The sequence below is a fragment of the Maylandia zebra genome, linkage group LG13 (genome assembly GCF_041146795.1).
Source record: "Maylandia zebra isolate NMK-2024a linkage group LG13, Mzebra_GT3a, whole genome shotgun sequence".
NCBI classification, from domain to species: Eukaryota; Metazoa; Chordata; class Actinopteri; order Cichliformes; family Cichlidae; genus Maylandia; species Maylandia zebra.
The window spans coordinates 15,081,640-15,102,256 of NC_135179.1; the positions used below are offsets into that span (position 1 = coordinate 15,081,640).

The 20,617-nt window shown below is 38.5% G+C and overlaps 1 protein-coding gene across 1 annotated transcript in view; it reads right to left on the minus strand.

The window, feature by feature from the left end:
• sorcs3b (sortilin related VPS10 domain containing receptor 3b) overlaps positions 1–20,617 on the minus strand; it is a 54,111-nt gene that overhangs the window by 4,422 nt on the left and 29,072 nt on the right. Inside the window, exons 6-26 of the mRNA XM_004551546.3 lie at positions 20,279–20,343; positions 19,530–19,648; positions 16,558–16,647; positions 16,120–16,299; positions 15,492–15,638; positions 14,500–14,602; positions 12,912–12,988; positions 12,725–12,816; positions 11,825–11,932; positions 11,462–11,579; positions 11,207–11,340; positions 10,505–10,618; positions 9,749–9,920; positions 7,416–7,602; positions 7,017–7,150; positions 6,524–6,647; positions 6,100–6,212; positions 5,742–5,876; positions 4,995–5,094; positions 4,059–4,164; positions 3,810–3,970 (exon numbers count right to left, since the gene is read on the minus strand). Coding sequence (XP_004551603.3) covers positions 3,810–3,970; positions 4,059–4,164; positions 4,995–5,094; positions 5,742–5,876; positions 6,100–6,212; positions 6,524–6,647; positions 7,017–7,150; positions 7,416–7,602; positions 9,749–9,920; positions 10,505–10,618; positions 11,207–11,340; positions 11,462–11,579; positions 11,825–11,932; positions 12,725–12,816; positions 12,912–12,988; positions 14,500–14,602; positions 15,492–15,638; positions 16,120–16,299; positions 16,558–16,647; positions 19,530–19,648; positions 20,279–20,343 — 2,579 coding nt within the window. The remainder of the gene's footprint in view (positions 1–3,809; positions 3,971–4,058; positions 4,165–4,994; positions 5,095–5,741; positions 5,877–6,099; positions 6,213–6,523; positions 6,648–7,016; positions 7,151–7,415; positions 7,603–9,748; positions 9,921–10,504; positions 10,619–11,206; positions 11,341–11,461; positions 11,580–11,824; positions 11,933–12,724; positions 12,817–12,911; positions 12,989–14,499; positions 14,603–15,491; positions 15,639–16,119; positions 16,300–16,557; positions 16,648–19,529; positions 19,649–20,278; positions 20,344–20,617) is intronic.

A 20,617-nucleotide genomic window follows, 5' to 3' on the forward strand; every position in this document is an offset into this window, starting at 1 on the left:
TCATATTACCAGGCCAGGGCTGATGATTTTGGTTACAATTGATGTCGTTGCATCATTTTGTTTGCAACAAATTATAGATTATACATCAGTAAATAGTTACAACTTAGATATGTCATTCATCAAGATGTGGTGTTTGACTTAAGCGTTTCATGGATTTTTTTTGAGCAGTATACTTATTTCCTTCTGTCTGGATGGCTGCTGTAAAGAGACAGAAATGAGTTAATATGTTTTCAGACATGTTAACTTCCATTTCTATATCAAATGATTCTTATTCTAGTTAGGTTTTGTTTCAAATCTAGATGGTTCTATTTTATTTCAGACCAATACATAACAAACATTACTAATGAAGCTGCAATGAACCATTTTTGTGGTTGCTTTGGAAAGCAAAAATAATTAATATACAGATCTGTTCAGATTTATGTGGCCAATTGTTTTTCAGTAAACATGTTACTTTGCACAACCAGTTGTTACAAAATAACACGATCCCCTCTTTCAGCTCTGTGTTTGGTCTCCTATAAAGTTTTTATAGCTGCAAAATGTCTCAGTATTTTTGCCATCTAACTTTTAATCTTGACTACTTGCTGTTTGGTGCTGAGCTGCTGGTGTTTTTAGAGCTTTTCACAATAACAGTGGACTCAACATGCTAGTTGCAGATTGCATAGCTAAGGTTAAGTCCACTGTAAAGCCCTGCAAAGCTGAGGGGAGCTGCAGAGTCAGAGGTTAATTCTCTGTAGGTTCATCAATAAGAACACCTTTCAAGCTGTCCTGTCACATTGCCTTTTGACACACTATTATTAGAAAACAACTCAGAATCGATTTAAGGATGTCACTTAAGAGTAACCATCAATGGAGCACATGCAGGATACACCCGAGACTGATAGCTGTGACCAATTATGTAGCCGAATGAGAGGTGCTCTTCAAAAGTTACTGCTTCAGTGTTTTGTCTCTTTGACCAAGAGATGACATTTGATACTCCTACACTGAGTCTAGTGAATTCAGGTGTAATTTTTGGAGGTTACATGCAGTACAAGCCTCATCCTCCTTTCAAAAACAGTTTCCTTTTTCCACATACAGCATCAATTTTGTACGTACAAATGCTAATCAGAGAATTCTAACTTGTCTTCCTTAGTTGATTGCTAGGAAGACTGGTCCTGACAACTTCCTGTCTTGTATAATGTATCATACATGAATCCCCTTTCCAGCATAATTAATCCCCATTTCAACTCAACTGTAATTTTCTACGGAGCCCATATGAGCTGTCATTTTAATCATTTAGTATTAACATATATCAAATGAAAGTCCTTAACTAAGCTGCCAAAAAAATGTTCATTTAAGTCTGTCAGATACTGCTTGAAACATTCAAATCTTCCTTTTAACCTTCATGAATTCTGACTGTAATTTTACTTAATAGCTTCAGCGGCATTGTGACAGCTACCAGTGATAAGAGATTCTTCTTCGTTTTAAAGCATGTAAGGATATTTGGACTAAAGTGAGGACACATAAAATCACTGAACCCACACATTAATTAAATTAAACTCTCTAAGGAAATATTTCCCACTGGCTGGTGGAAGACCTGCCTTACAAGACATGGAAGGTTCAGTACTGTATAACAAATGTGCTCTATTTATTCCACATTTTTAAAAAGAGTTCACAAAATTGTGTAGGTAAATCATCGATGGCAATACTCAAAACAGATGAACAATCATATTAATCCTGCAGTAAGCTGAACGGCGACTTGGACTAACAGATGGTAGACTTTATAACGTTCCTGTAAAATAGTGAAAACCGAATACAGCAGACTCAGCTTTCTGGGAACATTTATATCTCAGCCAGAATTGGAATACATGAAAATCAAACCAAGCTGATGAGTACTAATGAAATCTTTAAGCAGCAGGTTGTAAATTCATTTAGCATAGCGAGCCACAGATTAAAGGCACCATGCTGCTCTGCCCTTTTCTAAATAAACACTCTCGAAAGCAACTAAAAAGGAGTCAATTTGTTTCAGATCAGCAAGGACTTGGTTGAAACAGCTGAGAAATGAAGAACAGCCAAAGTGCTGAGTGACCAGAAAAAAGGCCTGCAGCCCACATGTCTGTGTCAGGAGCACTGCAATGCTAGTTTTGTCAAACAGTCCACACCGTCTGCAGGGACTGAATAGTTCTCATCTAAAAGACATCACAGCGGATGTCAAGCATAGCAATCAAAAAGTTAACTTGTCATGGTGATATCTGGTTTCTGTGCAGATGCTGCAGTTGTGCTCGGGCTGTGCAAATTGCAAAAATATGACACACAGCATTGATAAAGACGTCGCAGCACCTCAGACACGCACTGAATTCTAATGTATTTTTGAGTAGTTTCACTAAAAAAATAAAAAACATGCCATTTTAAATAAGAGCAAAAAGAACATCCTCGTATTTTGAGTCTACGCTATATTAAATTTCAGATTTATTCAAATGCTCAGTGATGTTTTTTAGGGCAATAAAAAGTTAATCAGCATCTGTCTTTTACAATAACATTCAGCCTTTAAACCCCGTATTAATAAAATACATATTATTACATTAAAAAATAATCACAGTAGGTTCTCATATACTCTTAATGTGGGCCTGAAATAAAAGCTTGCATCATGATACACTGTCTCTTCAATGATTGAAAGCAACAAAGTACATTCGTGGGGAACTTATACTGTACTTGACTATTTGACATTTATACTATATGTTTACACACTATGTTTTAACATAAAGTAGGTCCAGCATTTTATTGAAATATATGATCTAACATGTTAATACAGTATGTAAGGCAGAAACAGAGCTTGCACAATTGGAACAAGCTTGAAAGTGAATATTTGACCTGATCATCTTTAACTCTCTTAGCAGCATTCTTGTAATTTCTTTAAGTAGTCTTCAGGAATAGTTCTCCAGGGTTCTTGAAGGACTTTCAAAGCTCTTATTTGGATGTTGGCTGCCTTTTGTTCCTGTTCTCTATCAAGATGATCCCAAAATCCTTCAATAATGTTGAGATCTGGACTCTGAGGAGGCCAATCTGTGACTGCTACTATTTCAATTTGTGCTTTTTCTATCCTGTAGACACTCACTGTTGTACCTCACTTCTGACCTCCTCCATTCATATTGATTATGATTTGAACAGAAAACTTCAAATGTGGACTGATTACTCCATGAGACCAGTTTCCTCAACTTTTTTTAAGGATACACTGCACAGATCGCTGCAATCTGCCAGGTTTTTAGCTAATAGCACCATAAGAATCACCTTGTTGTTGCAAAAAGTAATATTTTGTGTTTTTCAATCTATATTGTTAACATTTTTCATACAAATTACATTTTTTGACAGGCTAACAAAGTGCCAAACAATACAATTTAAAATTGGTTCTTTGTTAGGTTTTCTGTGATGTGTAGATACAACACTGTTAATTCTGTAAGCCAAGAGCCTTTTTAAGGTTAAATGATTTATACCTCAGTGTTAAGTGGTTCATAAAAATACTCTGAAAATGGTCAGGTACAAGAGCTGCACTGAAAATAAGTAAAAAAAGCAACCAATGTCAAAAGAAAAACTTTGAAAGACCTTCAGAAAGCCTGGAGAATTATTGCTCCTGACCATTAAAAAAAATTAGACATAGCATGGGTACTTGGAAGCAACATATATAGAAAAGAGGGATGCCTCACAACTTTTGCACAGTAGTGCAGCCTCATTAGAATGTAGATTTTATGTCACTACTCCATTAGTAATAATTACAGCACATTTTTCAACAACACAGTCACAGTTTGCCTGCAGTAAAGGCATTTTGAAAGGGTTACCTATGTTCCTCGCCTCCAGCTCTTTTTCCATGAGTTCTTTCTGGGAGGGAAACTCACTGAGCTTGACCTTGGACATGGTGTCATTCTGACCGACTGTGCTTATCACTTCTGGATCCTTCTCATGGCTGTCCTCAGTCTGAACGTGGACCCAAGGGATTTTCCTAAGAGACAGCAGAGCAATAAAGATGATTAGCTTTTGATTATCAAGTGAGTTCAACAGTATTTACTTCGTTATCTCAGTAAACATACCTTTTGAACTTGTAGATGAAGAATGCAGCTAAACCAACAAACACCACGATGAGCAGCATCAGCATGGCCGACCCACTGGGAAGTGAGTTTGAGTCCACAAGTGGTGCTGAAAGCCAAACACCATAAATGAGCACCAAACTTTTTACATAATATGTGTTAAACTCATTACTTTTTCCTAAACCATGTCCTATTCCAAGGATATTACTTCATTACCCAATGTCATGAAGAGCATATCCCTACATGTTATCCCCTCAGGGCATAAAAAGCACCTTTAGGAGGTCCACTGCTTCTCTCCAGGGTTCATACTGCATGCAGCAGTAGCTTATGCATAGTCATGGCTTTATAAATGCTGAGATGCAATATTCAAAGTATTTCCTCTCACTGCCCATCTTTCTCCCCGTCACAGAGAAGCCTATGAAGTCTTTGACCTTTCCCGATCATTTTAAAGGCAACCCAGACCTTTGTATGCAGACACAAATGAAGACAGATCCATTGGTGGATGAAAAGGGTAAAGACACGCGAGGTGATCGACACGTTTTTACGATATGCTAATGACCCGGTGACCCTGTGAATTTCCCGTGCATATCAAACACCTGCTTTGTCAATCATGTGATTGATTGGCTGACTTCAAAGAGAGCTACTGTCTCATAGCCTCAGGTGCAAAACTGGCACTCTGTGAAGGATATTTAAATCCTGTGATATACAGCATTGTCCGTCTCTCAGGAAACACTTTGTCTTTGCCTTGCTTTATTTTTTCAGAGCGTTGTTAAAATTCAATGTCAAACCAGTCTAACGAAGACACATCTTATCTAATGCTCTGTGGATCTGTAGACATGCTGTATTAATCTGCCGTAAAATAAGCCTAGGGCCTGTTTGAGTGTTTTGTTTTCACATATCTCTAAAAGGGTTTCAATGTAACGACTGCTGAAAACTTACCCAGAGTTTGCTGAGTCATGTACACAATAATGCGAATGTCAGCTTTCAGTTCAAACTGGATCAGGCCTTGGTTCAGTGCAGTGACAAAAATATTTGATATCTGTCACAGGATTTTAACAAAAACACACAGAAAACACAAAGGTTTACATTAAAATTTCATGAACAAGCAAGACATTTTTGGAAAAGAAAAGATTGATACAATAATTAGCTCAGCTTAGCATAATGGCCGGTGGCGCCATTGACTGGCTCTCTCCATTGTTCAAAGATTCGCCCGATAATTAACACATTTCAGTGCATTTGTCTTGCGTTTTGCACTTACTTTGTTTGAGTCCTAGCAAAATAAGCAGTCTGCGGATCTTTTGTGAGCTCAAAAGCTTTTGCTCAAGATCATTTAACAAAAAGAAATAAAAATCAACTATTCTGACAAAAAGACAGGAGCCTGAGATGGAAGTGGCAGAACTGAAGATGTTAAGAGTTTTACTGAGGATGTAGTGAAGGAGGACGTGCAAGTGCTTTTGTGACAGAGGAGGATGCTAGGGATACGCTAAAAGAAGAAGAAGGAAAACAGAAGAAATAAATACCAACTATGGAAACATGCCATATGAACAAACAGTCTTATTATCCTATTAACAGCCTTTAGGTCCTCTTAAATATCTAGCATAAATATAAATACAATGTATCTTTAATGTCCAGGAAACAGCAGCTCTACATAAAAGCTGACATGATCTACATTATTGTGGCTCTTACCATCTCAAGAGCCGCTTCGCTCCCACTCTTGTGCTCAGTAGATGTCTGCTCATCAGGCAGAATAAAGAGCTCTGCTGTAGTTGGAAGCCCTGGATACAGAGATACCAGCAGCTGATCTTCATGAATCCCAGACACCTGCAGTGACGCGAAAACACAACAGCCAGGTATGGCTTTACTCTGAAGGCTAAATTCACACTAAATAATGTGTCTCCTAAACAAAATAAAAGAAGAACACATGGGTTACAAAACATCATGACTGCTGTGTCATTTTAGCGCACCCGTATAAAATAGTAATGACCCTGAAAGCCATTGGTGTTCGCTGTCAACTGCAGGAAAGATCTCTTAGGAACTGATGTACCTGTGATAGAGCTGTCCGCACCACACGGCCTATGTCCTCCCTCCATTCGGGGATGTCAGGATTGTGCTCATCAAGCGCTGGCGAAAACGACAACAGCAGTGACCTGAAGAACTCTGGAAAAAAGGTGAAGTGATGTCTGTTAGAATATTAACGCTACTTCTAGTTTAGGTTTTGATTAATCTGATGTGCAGTTTTGTCCTTTTTCATTTGGCAACATCTGCCTTGAAGTTAATTGCTCCTCGAGATTTCGTGTTCGCATACCGTGACATTTTATTCATTAGATAAGTCCACGTTGACATCAACGTGGCGAAGCTTGCAGCGCTGACCGAGAGGCATCACACTTTCCCTGAGATAGCATATTGCATATTCATGTAACAGGCATCTCTCCAATTAAAGTGCTTTGAAGACTGTCTCCCCCACTCACCTTTAACAGTTGTAACTTTTGAATCCTGCATTACAGTGCTCCCAGAAGCAACCTGGACCGTGACCTTGCTTTTTCCTTCGCTCTGAAATGTGTGTGAGATGCTTCCCTCCAAGGTTATAATGGGCTGGATTTCAAAAGGAAAAACACAGAGAAATGCACAGAAAAAGCTGCATCCTCATGGCTGAATATAGAACACTACGTATATCTACTGTATAATGAGGGGATGCTGCGCTGAACACAATCAATCTCAGGCAAATATAATCAACCATCCAAGCTGGATCCTCCAGAATGGCACAGGGCAGTCACATACTGTCACTTTTTCCATGATTTGTGGGGAGATCTGTGTAGATTTACACTTTCAGATTACAAACAAGAGCACAAAGACATCAAGGGAGGAGTGGGAAGATGGGGAAAAAAGCAGCAGTAAAAAGGATAAATGCCTTGTGTGTATAGAAGAATGGTGGGAGGAGGTGGAGGAGGAGAAGCGTCTCACCTCAGAGCTGTTGTCAAACCACCAGAAGAAGGTCAATGTTCTGGTGTGGCTCGGCCAAACCACTGCAGTCAGATTAGCCTCCTTCCCTCTGACGGCTACAATGGGAGCGGAGAGATACACCCGCTCTAGTGGACCTGCGGCGATGACAAATACGCCATCATATATCCATACATGCATCGAATGAATGCAGCCAGCAAGAAAAGTATTATTGTGATCGCAGTTGATGTACATTTAGCTTCAGGTGTGTGCTTTTGCATTTTCCAAGGTTAAAATGCATAAAAGTAGTAAAACCATGACTGAAATGCAATTCAGCGGGAACGTGACTATCTATGAAAGAAAAGAGGTTTATGCTATCTGCACAGCCTCAGGAATCAGTAATGATGTTTCTTATTCACATACTGGTGATGTGTAAAAACAGTGTGCTGCTGTCAGATCCTTGGCTGTTTTCTGCAGTAGCTGTCACGCGGTAAATCCCAGTCGTTTTGTAGATGTGCTTGATGCCATCATCCGCCCTGCTCAGGTTAGAGTACGTGATCTTGATGCCATCTCCAAAGTCTAGCTGGATGCTGGTCCTCAGCGAGTCTCCCTGTGGACAGATGGTATTACATAGCATCTGTCATCATGGCTTAGGTCAGGATACTTTCACTTGGACCACATGCAAGGGAAGAACGATCAGTCTGCCGCTGAAGTGCTGGAGCTGAGATGTCATATAGGCTGTGTCATAAAAACTTTGAAGGTGAATATGAATGGAAAAAGACAGAAATTCAGCAGAGAAAACAAGCAGAAATGTGAAAAGAGAGACGCAGAAGCAAAAAAGGTCATGAAAGAGTCCCAAAGTAAGATGGAGGAGTTTATAATCTGGTGTCATTTTTCCAGCTGATCACTCAAAAACAGACACATTGCCATCACCAAAGTGTTTTTCATACAAATTACAGAAACTTTAACAACAAACTTTTGGTTTTATTACTCAGGCTTTGAGCTATCTGTAGTGAGATGCCACGCTGAAACAAAAGATCAAATAAACTTCATTTGTGGTGATCAAAGCTATGAAAAATTGCACTTTAAAAACATTCAGCAACACCCTGTCAGGCATTTCAGAAGAATCTAGTTCCAATTAAATTAGTTAACAATAAGATCTCAGGACTAACTTCTTCCTTAACTAACCTCAATTTGTTTCTTTTTCTTACATTTAATGAACTTACAAAGAGGTGCAAATCTATGTTATGTTAAAAGAGGTAAATTTGAGTGGAACAGGGAACAAGGAAAAACAATGTTTGAGGTGATATTTCATAAATACATCCATTTTTCAGGCTAAAGGTTGTTTTTTTTGATAACCTTCGAGTTAAAGCCGTTCAAGTTTTTGGGCAATCTATGTAAATCCTACAAGGTACACACATTGCATTCAGATCTGGTTTTTGGTGCAGTAATGTGCTGCTGTGAATATATTAGTCATAAATAGATCAACGTTGTATATATTAGTATTTTGAATATCACACTTTTCTCTTTTCTGCATTTGTCTTTTGAAAAAATCAATACATATTTCCCAGAAGAGAAGTCTTACAAAATATTCCTGAGAATAATTTGAGATTTCAGATTACTTTTAAATGAGGTTGATAACTACCATCATCATTTCCAGTTCCATCCATTTTTGTAACTGCTTATCCAATTCTGGGTAGTGGAGGAGGGGGCTTAAATCGACGTTCTTTTCTTTGGGTTAGGGTTAGGAAAATGAAACAATGAACACCTCGGAAGAAATTAAGAAACCGTCTTCCTTCCTTTTATGTGGTCTTTTCTATCACTGGCTATTATATTCTTTTTTTCTCTCTCCTCCAAAATGAATCTCAGTCGTGCCTCATGGAGAACTGGATGATGATTCCTCGTAGGCTCCCAGTTCCCGCCGAGCGAGCCAGACCGATGGACGACATCTGGAATCCGATGCTGTTTTCTGGCAGACGATGACGACATCAGCTCAAATAGCTTCTTCAATCTCTTAAACTCATCTGAACTGATGCAGATCCTATTGCCTTTCACATCATGATATTGTAACATGCAGCTTTCCCAGCCCCTCCGTTTTTTGCTTTGTTTATCTTTTTAAACAAGCTTATATACGTTTCCTTTCTGGAATCAACTGTACATCAGTTGTTCTATTTGCTGTCCTCTCTGTTGCATAATTTACTATTAATTATGTTTTGTAAGGTGACCTTGATTGTCAGCGCCATTTAGTAAAGTTTTTTATTATTACAATCAACTCTGAAACCAGTTTTCACATTTTTCTTTTACATCTTTTACGTCCCTAATTATTTCAGATCATTTATGCTAGCCTGTAGGCCATCATTAATTGAGAATAACATCCTTTGTAAATGTGTCCATCTCCAGCAAGGCACATTGTTTCTTACAGGTTTTAATAGGAGGTTCAGTTTGTCACCATAAATTATATTTAAACAACAAAATATAGTAGCTGAAAAAGAGGACATAGCATGTCTGATTTAATGGGCACTTGAGCAGATCTTTTCTTTAAAATTTGCTCCTACCACCTCCTACCACACACAAATGGAAAAGTATTCAACATAACATCCTCACTTCTATATAACAGCAAGAGAAAAGTAAATGAGTCATTCATTTAGCTTAGGAATTAGGAAAAAAAAAGCAGGAGAGCACTAGCCTGGGTTTGGTTCATTATGCAATATCTGCTTCTTCTTACACTGCAGTGACTTTTAGGTGTAATAACTCACCTCATTGAGGGAGACCATAAAAGTAACGTTGCTTCCAACAGGGGAACTAAGCTCTCCCTGACTGGTAGACAGCTGGAGGCCCCGGGGTGCTCTGGGATGACACGGCTGCCTCCTGGGCGAGTACACATTCCTCCCTGCCTCCTTACAATTATTGGACAAAACCTTCCGATACCTTTTGAGCATAGAGTAAGTAAAGAGCATTGTCACATCGCATAACAGAACCCAGCATTAGATACATGTTTTACCAGTTTTCAAAAAACATAAAGACTTAACTGTTAAGTGCCAGTAAATTTTCATAGAGCTCACAGCTATTTACAAAAAGAGGGGAAAAAAATGTTTTTCCCAAAAGATTTTTTTTCTTTGTTCACCACTATCACATTTATTTTTTATTTATTTCCGCTTGGAAGATGCTCCTCAGTTTTATTTCTGCAATTTAGTGCAGGAAAATAGCACCCAGCAACAGCACATACTGTGCATTTGGCAGGCTGAAATACAGACCTCTATGAGCACACTTAATTTTGTCAGTTTCCTGAATGTAAAAAAGCTTCATAACCAAAAACCTGTTTTGAATTATTATACATTATGAATTATTATATATTTTAGAATTGGGAAATAATGCAGATTGGGCCCTCCGAGCCCTATTTCTCAACCAATAGGAAGTAAACTATTATTTTCTGTTTATGTACTACACAACATGACAAAAAAGGTGTAATGGGATATTGTTTTGTGATGGACTGAACATTGGGGGCCACTTACCCTGTGCTGTTTAGGAAGCTTTGGCTGGTGCTGCAGCTTTTAGCCGCACCGTTTGGATTAAACCAAAAAGCAGGGGAGCAATTCCCATCTGCCTGGCGCTCCCATCCATAATCACTGCCAAAGCAAAGCAAAACAAAACAAAGCAAAAAAAACTTCATGAAATGATAAACACTGCTACTCAGAGTAATCTAGCTATCCACGCTTTTGTAGTGGGGCAAATGCTTTGCATTTGGAGCTTCATGGCATATTTTAAGACCATAACTAGAGACATGATTGTCAGACATGTGGGATCAAACAGAATTTCAGACAGATGGATAAAAGATATTTAAAATTCATTTAACGATCCATTATTAATTGAATTCTAATAAGTCACTTGATATTATGCAAATCACAGCAGCGCGATGAAAAGTTCTTAACTCCGATCCATATTTTTCAAACTATAATTATATCCGATGAACAGAGTCATATTGGTTATTCTGTAAATATGCCGTGTAAGAGGGATATTAAGCCTTATGAAGTTCTGCAAACTGATACTTTTGTTCTTTTATTACAGCCCTAATTACACACAACTGAATTAGATGTTCAAAGTAGAGAGGCTGTTTGGTAAACATGTGATGAAAGAAATTAAGAGTCACTGGGGATAAAAAAAAAAAGTGAGTTACAATATATTCCCTGCTAGGAACACTGAATACAAGCCATTACCATTCGAAATCATAAGCTGTGCAGGGGCATGGCTCTGAGGAATAGATCCTGGAATAGTCTTGGGCCAGCATGCAACGGTTGCCTGGCCTGCGCTTCATATAGATCTGCTTCTCACCCATCACACAGAGCTCTCCCTATATCGCAAAGAAGGAAAGAAAAAAAGCTTGTCTTCTTTTTCACAAGTCTGAAAGAAACAAATGTGCAAACACGCGCTCGAATCGTTAATAAATCAGAAGTGATTAATAATCCTGTTACCTTGTTGTGCAGGTACCATGTCTGATAATCTCCATCCATGCATCTCCTGCTAAAGAGGCCTTTGTAGTCAATCTTAATCAGTTGCCACTCTGACCGATGGCTGAAGTGCCCAAAGAAACTGAAAGATGATGCATAAGAAAAGCAAGATTATCTTGAGACATAGACACGCAGTTTTCTGATATCATATTCAGCACCTGCAATCTGAAGTCTGTCATTAATGTTAACAGGCAACATAAAATTCCTCTTGATTAGAAGTCTAAGTTAATCAGTTGAACCTTTCCTTGTTTATATCAACACAAGAGTTAATTCTTCAGATTTGATATTGTTCTATTCCTCTTGGACGCTACCCATGTGTCTCCTTACGTGATAATATGATTGTCAGACTCTGGCTCCATTAAAACTCCATCCACATACAGAGGAGCCAAGGAGAAGCTGTGGCGGTCCCATTTCTTTCCTTCATCTAGACTGATCCTGCGTAAAGGAAGACAACAACTGTCAGTGGACGAATATCTACCTACCGTTGTTTATCTAGCTGTAGTAGATAAAATCATTGTTTTCTCTGTGCGTGTAACATTAAACATCACAAGCACACAGGTTACAGAAACAAAAAGCAAGAACAAAGAAATATGATAAAAGATTTGAGTTCATTTAGCTTTTGCCGCGGGTGAAAAATGAAGCACCTTGAATTCTCTTCAATGTGAAAAATTATCTTGACAACAGACTGAACAATAGAACAAATGTTCCTTGGCCCAGGTAGATTTTTGAAGGTGACAACAGAAAAGAGAGATATGACTCAGGTTGTAACATTAGAAATAGATTTGGGGGGTTTCAAATCACCTCTCTCGGAGCTTAATCACATTTGACAGGGCTGTAGTGTGCAGGGACATCAAAGTAGATAGTGTTACAGAGCTCCCACAATATGAGGGACTTATGAGGGCATTCTGAGTCTCATATTTCCACCCTGCTCTACTCCTCATTTACATAAAAGCACTCAAACCATCATATCCAACTACGAGTACAAAGCTGTAACAGACTCTCTTCCGCTGGAAATGACTCTGACGGTTCTGAAGCTGCAGCACCGATACAATAATCATGCAAACTTGGCCCATCAGCATTTTAAAACATTAAATATAATCATATGCAGCACCCCCCCCCCCCCAAACAAAATTGCACTCGTGTAATTTCCCACTACAACCCCAACACCTACAGTTTCTATCTACAGTATTTATGGGATTAGAGATTACTGAAGAAGCTTATACCTACCATAAGTGTCGAATTGGCGCCGCTGCTTGCAATACCGCCAACAAAGCTCCTCCATTGTCAAGAAACCAAACGTTGTACTCTTCATCAAAAATCTGAATCGTAAATTTGAAAAAGAGACACATTTGCTCATTTTATTAGGCAGCACCATTCTTTAAGGTAACCATGCAAAGCGTGTCATGGATGTCACCTGTCTCCAGCTATTTCCTGCGTCAGATGTTATAAACATCCCAAGGTTGGCGGAGGACAGCTGTGTTCCAATATTCCCTGAGTCCAAAAACATGCATAATTTCAGTCAGCATTTACATAGCAAAGACTCACTATAGCTCATAACTCACCTATGTGCACAATCAGCTGATAGAAATCACTCAGAAGCTATGTACGTTCTCATTTTCCACTGCAGGAAAATGACAGTTTACGATTTAGCCTGATCTAATCATCTCACCTGAAATATCAGATTTAGCCTGAGAAGTTTTCATATTTGACTTCAATGACATAAAGAGGGCACTGTGTGATTAATTGTGTGTTAGCTGAACTGCTACAATGTATTTACCTGAAAAAAAATGAATAGCTACAATACTGTGCAAAAGTCTTGAGCCATGGCTCATTGCTTTATATTTGGCTGCAGAGGATACGGGACTGTCTTGCAATTTTTATAGGGGTCTTCAGCGATAGTTCTCCAGGCTGTCTGAAGGTATTTCATAGATTTCCTTTGGACATTGGCTGCAATCGTTCTCCTTTTCAGTCCAGTTTTTGTGCCTGACCATTTTCAGCAATAAAACAAATATCTTACCCAAAACATGAACCACCGTTGTGTCTCCACATCAGTGGAAGCAAGGAACCAATTTTAAACTATTATCGTTAGCAATTTTGTCACAATATCATGCAATTTATTCTGAGTTCTTTAGTTGAATCTACAAAAAATGTCAAAGATAACACATTTTGACAGGTATAAAGTAGTAAATTAAAAAGGGAGAAAAGCCTGAGGTTTGTCAAAATTACACGACACCTGAATGGGTCTGGATAGCAATGACACTTACCAGTGAAATTGAGTGATATGAAGTTTTTGTTTCAAATTCCTCTCATCTCCTCAAATTCTCAATATTATCAACATGTATGGAGGAGGTCAGGAGAGAGGTACTACACTGAGTGTCTTATACTAATCTGTAAAACATGGTGGAGACTCTGTAATGGTTTACCACAGCATTGAGGATCTTCTCAAAACTGATGAAATTATGAACACAGAAAAGTACACATTTCAATTCACCATGCAACACCATCCGCAAAGTGTCTGGAAAACAACGGCTTCATTTTTCAGCATGACAGTGATCCCAAACACACTGTCAATATAAAAAAAACATACCTGGGTAAAAAACAGACCGTGGAATACCATCAGCCATGGATTGGCCTCCCTAAATCTTAGGCCTCAACATTAGTGAAGCCATGTGGGATCATCTTGACAGAGAATGGAACAAAAGGCAGCCAACGTCCAAAGAAGAAACCTGGAGAAGAATTCCTCTATAATACTTAAGGAAATGATAAGGAAGCTTGCCTAACAGAGCTCAGACTTTGTTGAAGTTCAAATCAACTACTGACTTTCAAGCTCAAATGAACTGTACAAACTCTGTGCTTCTATATTTAATTTCCATATAAATGTGCACATGTTTCAGTTCTCCAGTGCATCTATCTCCTATTTTTCTATCAAATTATTTAAAAAATGAGAGGAGACTCAAGCCTTTTGCACAGCACCTTAAATTCATGTCCTAATGTAACTCTACCTGTAGCCACAATGATTCCTGGAACAGACTTTTTGCTGGTGATTGGTCCGGATGTGTAAGGATTCTCTGACATCTCCAGTTGAAGATGCAGTGAGCAAAATGGCTGTCAACAAAACGGATTCAAATACAGCACAAGTTGAAACAATATATATCTCAGATCTTAACAGCAGCAATTATAATTAGTTCGGCTTTCAAACTATTCTTCCCGTTGAGCGAAAAGTGTTAACATTTTCAGACACCATTTATAAAACAAAGATACTTTGTTCCTCTCATCTCCTCTGCTAGGAGAAAAAAAAAGAAATGGCTGAGGGGACACAGAGGGCATTTGAATTGTTTCATTCTAAAGCAAACAAGGCATGTAATTAAAATTCCCCAAGATGCACTGATAAAAATGGCAAAATTGATTCAAATCATTTCACTCATCTCCCCGAATAAAGCGTACCGAAAAACATCAATAAGGCTTTTCATACGGCTGAAGTTGGAGGAGGGGGTCAGGAAACAGAAGAGAGCATAGTGGTCATTTGTAAGACACACAGAAAGACTATAGCCTGCTATTAATTGAGGAATGTACATGATTTTAAATGGTCTCTGAAGAACATATTGACTGGATTAGGTGAACATCATACCTGCTGAAAAACACCACAGCCACATAATGTAATTCAGTGCAATCTAACTTTCATTAGTCCTGTTTGACTACAGTTTCAGAGGTTAATGGAAAGTCTAGACCCCTAAAATGTAATGCAATGACACTCTGTGACTTAAACTGATAATAAGAATATTCCAACAAAGCATCTTTTCAGTCATTTAGGGGACTAAAAAGACAAGTCGATGCTGAGGCTGGCACCTGGCCTGGTGCAAAAATGGCTTCGTCTCCAAGAACATCCAAAACACAGCTGATGAGGCTGAAACATTTGAGGAATGTTTCATGTCATAGGCTTAATTTTGCATGAATAAGAGCATTCATTCACTCCTGCCCAAAGGCTCAAGCTCACCAGAATGCAGTGAAGGTTATTTCCAGCCACATCAGTGGCAGGAGCTGGCAGCAAGGACCATGTTTGCCCCTTGTTGTATGTGATGAAAGTCTTTATGTAATTATCCACCAGTTTGTTGGCAAGATACATGCCATTTATCCCCTCAACCTAAGAAGGAAAACAACAAAAATGCATTCATTACTGTCAAAGCCCTTTTCACTTCTAGTTTAGAAAATCAATCTATAATTATTGACTCGTCTTTTGAGCCTCAGTGGAAGCAGGCTGAAAATACATGGCACTGTAAAAAAAAAACTCTATGAAAGGATATTTCATGTTTTGAAAAATGTTCTTTAAAAGTACAGCATCATGAGCAAAATATGTAAAGTTTTATTGTTAATAATTCAAAACAGCTTTAAATAGTTTACTGTGTAACGATGCACCATATTTTAGTAGCTGTTCAGACAAAATATACTGCCAACAAAATTCTGATTTTTCATTATAAAAATGTATTATTAGGATTAATGTTAATGGATTAAAACCTACTATATAACGACAGCTTCATAAATTAACAGTTCTCCAGCACAGTAACAGGAAAGGGAGTAAGTGGTGGAGTGCCAACATCAGTCCATAAACAAGGCTAACTACACACCTTATAAAAGTCCACTAGTAGATTACCCGCAAGTCCTCTGCTGGTTCTCAGGTTCTCTAATGAAAGGATAAAGTAGACCCCGGGAGAGTCTGAGATATACAGGCTGTAAGTGTTGTTCTGATTCCACTCTTGGACAGCAGCAAATACCTGCTTCTCATCTGTGCTGATAATATGCATGTCCTGTAGTAGGATGTGTGCGAGAGAAAAATGGACAGATGGAAAGACAGAATGGGTGAGAATGACAGATGCAGGCAAACAAACACAAAATAGTCTCAGAAGAGATGGCATTAAAAGGCTTAAATGTGACATTTCTTCATAAAAGTCATGTGACCTAACTCTTAAAACAAAAAGCAACAAAGGTGATTTGAAACAATAACAATATCTTTTCTTTTTCCTAAATATCAGACACTTTTAGGAGTTGTTATTTCTGTTGCTCACCTTTGGCAGACAATATTTAGGTAATTTCATCCGCTTGAATGATTCTCTCATGTAGGAGACAAAGTAGCTGGCTCGTCCTGACTTGGTTACCTTTGCAATGAAGGCAGAAAAGCTTTGTCACTCTGTAATCAGATCACATGCACTGTATATACCCCTGTGTCAAGAAGATTCATCATATTTGAAAGCTACTTTTTCACAGTAATACAAAAAGAAAAGAAATTTAGTTCAGTGGAATTTATTTGCACATTCCCATTATAGCCGTTGCTGTTGGTATGATTTTCTCCTACATAGAAAAGCCTATGTAGACCATCAGACAAATGAAAACCAAACTGAGATGGGAGGTGTTTACAAGACATACAGTACAGTGAAAAAGGTGCAGAAAGTAAAGTGAAAGTCGTTTTCATCAGTAGCTAAAATGCCGTAAAAAAAAACAAGGAAAAAAATCCCTTTACTGTGGCCATCGTTTTCTTTTAAAACAGCACTCTCCTAGGCTTGCAAACACTTTTTCAAGGTACAAGGTTATTCAAAGCATGTTGCCGAACATGTCAAACATTGCTCCTATGGATTCTCTTTCATTGGGGATTATATCTCTTTGTATAATCCTGGACCAAACCATCTCCTAGTGGAAATTGTGAAAAAATGCAATGGTACACTTACTTGTTTTTTTTTTGCTGTTTTTTCAGTAGGCAGCATATGTACTCAGCAGGGTTGTCAAAAAAATAGCACGTGCATGCTAATTGATACTAATAATTACTATCAGGTTACATACTCCTTTAATGCAGTATTGATATCAATAGTGTCACCTATGCCTCCTTCAGGTGACATAGAGCTTCACACAGCCCCTCCCCTCACTAGCAGCTAAACACATGAATAGCATAACAAACTTGGGAAAGCATCTGAAAGACTGATGTCCCACTCTTCAGGAGGTCAGTGAAGCTCCTGTTCCAACAGCACTTTATTATTGAACAGTTATCATAAATTTGAACTTGTTAACAGATCTTAACGTCAGCTGTTTAGCTAACACTAGTTACCCACATCAATAAGCTAGCAGCTAGCAGCTATGGTCAACAGTAAAACAATGCTTAAAACCTTATCTTTAGCAAACCTCATCAGTTCTGCCTATCTGTAACAGGATAGCAATTATTTGTGTCTGAAAAACTTGTGTTTCTGTAAAAGTCCCAGACTGAAGCTGGGAAACAGATAGAAAGAGTAGCAGTCTAGCTCTGACTGACAATAAAAACATGATTCTAAATCACCTGAAAGACGTAAAATAAACAGGTTTGAAGCTGAATACATCTGCATAAAGCACTATTTTTAAAAATAAAAATAGTAACATCTGCATATGTAAAAAATATAAATATATAATAAAAATATTTTTCTGGGTATCGAATTTTAAATTCAACCTCTCTCTGATTATATGTTTAAGTTTGCCATAATGCTACAAATTGAATCTGGAGCCAATCAAAAGCCTCCTCGACTGTACTATACGACACACAGATATCAAACAAATTATAGTACCTAATATTTTGTACAGCAATGCATGAGAGTTGGACAGCACCCCGCTCTGTTGTGAAAAGAGGGCATGCCTAGACTTCTATCGAAGGTGGTATATGAACACTGCTTTCCAGAGTGTTGAAAGCAGACAAAAATTAAGCACAACAGAAATTACTGTCATTATCTCAATTAGTCTAAAGCTAAGAGGCACTGAAAATTGTGCTGGCTTTATCTACAGTGTTTCTTGGAGATCTTAATGCACTACCACTTTCCCTTCCACTTACAGGCAGGGCAACACTACTTGATTGCTTATTTTCTAATCAACTAGAAGGATGGTGTTTGTCCCCCAACACACTACATTAGGACCCTAATGGAATAATCTATCGAAAATCAATGAGCTGCATTTTCCCAGGCCACATTTTTGAGGATGTTGCACTTGGCTGTTCCTTCCCTCCCAAGAGACTTTGGAGGTGTTGAAGACTGCTTATTTCGTTGTAGCCCAATCGATAACCTCATTACTCTTTGTCAAGTTAAATCCAACTGCCCCAAGCAATGAAAGTCACAAGAAAGTCATCTGTGCCACCAGATCTCCGTGTAGACACTCCCTGTATGTCCAGTTATTTTCACCAGCATCTTCCTCGTGTCTGCCTCAGCCTTGACGGTCAATCTCATCTCAGCTAAATGCAATTTGGGCTTTTTATTGAATCACCATTTCTGAATCACACTGTGATTTTTTTTTTCATACAGTTTCATTCTTACACTGTAGCCATTCCAATCAAGTCAGTGGATTAAATGTGTTGAAAGTGAAACTAGGTCACTGCTAGCATTGCTGCTGCAACATCATATCATATCAAAAGATTAAATCTGTGAATAAATAAATTAAAATGAACAGAAAATATTTAGGGGTGTTTATTTAAAATGAAAGCAGCCACAGAAAAGTAGTATAATTTGATTTTTTTATTTTCCCCAAATTTAGTTAGTACAGTCAAGGATGACCAAAATGCATCAAGCCTGACCAGCAAGAGAAAATTGCATAGCTGTGGATGGAAATCAATGACAGTGGAGGGCATTTGAAAATTAAATTTTCTAATAATGACCCTGACTGTGGATGTCTAATTGGAGTCAAAGTCAGAGTGAATGATAATACGGACACCAACCTGTCTATTCACAGTTCCTTTTTCAGGCATGGAGTATGTCTGTGTGGAAACTCAAAGACTGAGCGTGCCTTGACATGAACGAGACAAAACATAATCAAAACACACATCGGGCCAGTGGGGAACAGGTGTGTTGGAGAAAGCTATTACATGGGTTTTGATGGAAAAGGATGAATTGGGTGCACATGAGAGCAAAATAAAAACAAACGACAATGAAAAAAAGAAAAAGAAAATCAAAAATCACATAGACAGCAACCTTTGCATGAAAAGATGCCGACGACTGGCTTAGTTTAATCGATGAAAGTAATCTATTACTATGCAAACCTGTGTGAAAACGTATTCATCCTGTACGACGAGTGAGTTGGTGTCTACGTGTCCAGGGAAGAGGTACTGTCTGTTGCCTTCTGTGCATCGCTGGGCTCTGCACTTCACATACTGAGCACCTGGAAAGAGACAAAAGGAAATCAATCAGAAGTTGATTACAACCATTTATCTTCAAACAGTACTTTGTATGCAGTGGAGCTGCTATACAGTATGTAAATCCAAAATCCACTCCAAGTTCATCGCTCTGGAACAATTTTCAGCTTGTGTAACAGTCAAACACTGACACTAGTCACCAAATACTTTTAAAATCCAAATTAGATTCAAGACTATTAGAGTCAAAGCTCTGGCAGCGTTACACGACAAAGTAAATTTCAAGATGTTATTGTGCCAGACAAGGAGAGGTTGTATGGTAATTCTGATACACATTTTCTCACCACAGGAGGAATATGAGCATCATTTCTAATGCAGGAGATTCCTTTAATTGGTTTGACAGAATAGACCACGCTGTTTAGAAAGGGGAAGCTGAGGTTTGTCTATGAAACTCAGGGGGGAGATTAACGAGAAGAAACATCCATCAGCCCACTAAAATTCTCCGTTTTTGTCAGGAGACACCTATTCTGCTTTACTAGACTTCAGGGACCAATCTGAACAGAAGAACAGGTCTCATCTTGCCCGTGACCTCGCTCTAAATGAGAGGCAAGGGGTCCTGTGGGTCTTGCTACTGCAGCAAACTGGAGTGCAGTACTCACGGCCTTTTCCGATGCGCGTCTCAATGTGGACCACGTCTGATTCTCTGTCTAGCCCCATTACCGCCCTTGAAAGAAGAAGAGGAGGAGAAAATAAAGAGGAGCGGAAAAAGGTTGGTGGGCAAGAAAAGGAAAAAAATGCTCAGATGGACATCACTATTCTGTGAAACCCATAACAATATGTTTTTATTTCCTGTAGATCGGTTAATGTACGATCTGTGCCACCAGCGGCAATTAATCTCAATTCAACAAAAACAAAGGAAACGGCAAAAGAAGAGTAGTATGGCATGGCGGGGGGCTTGGCAAAACATCCCCCATTCCCATAAACACATACCATGGCAA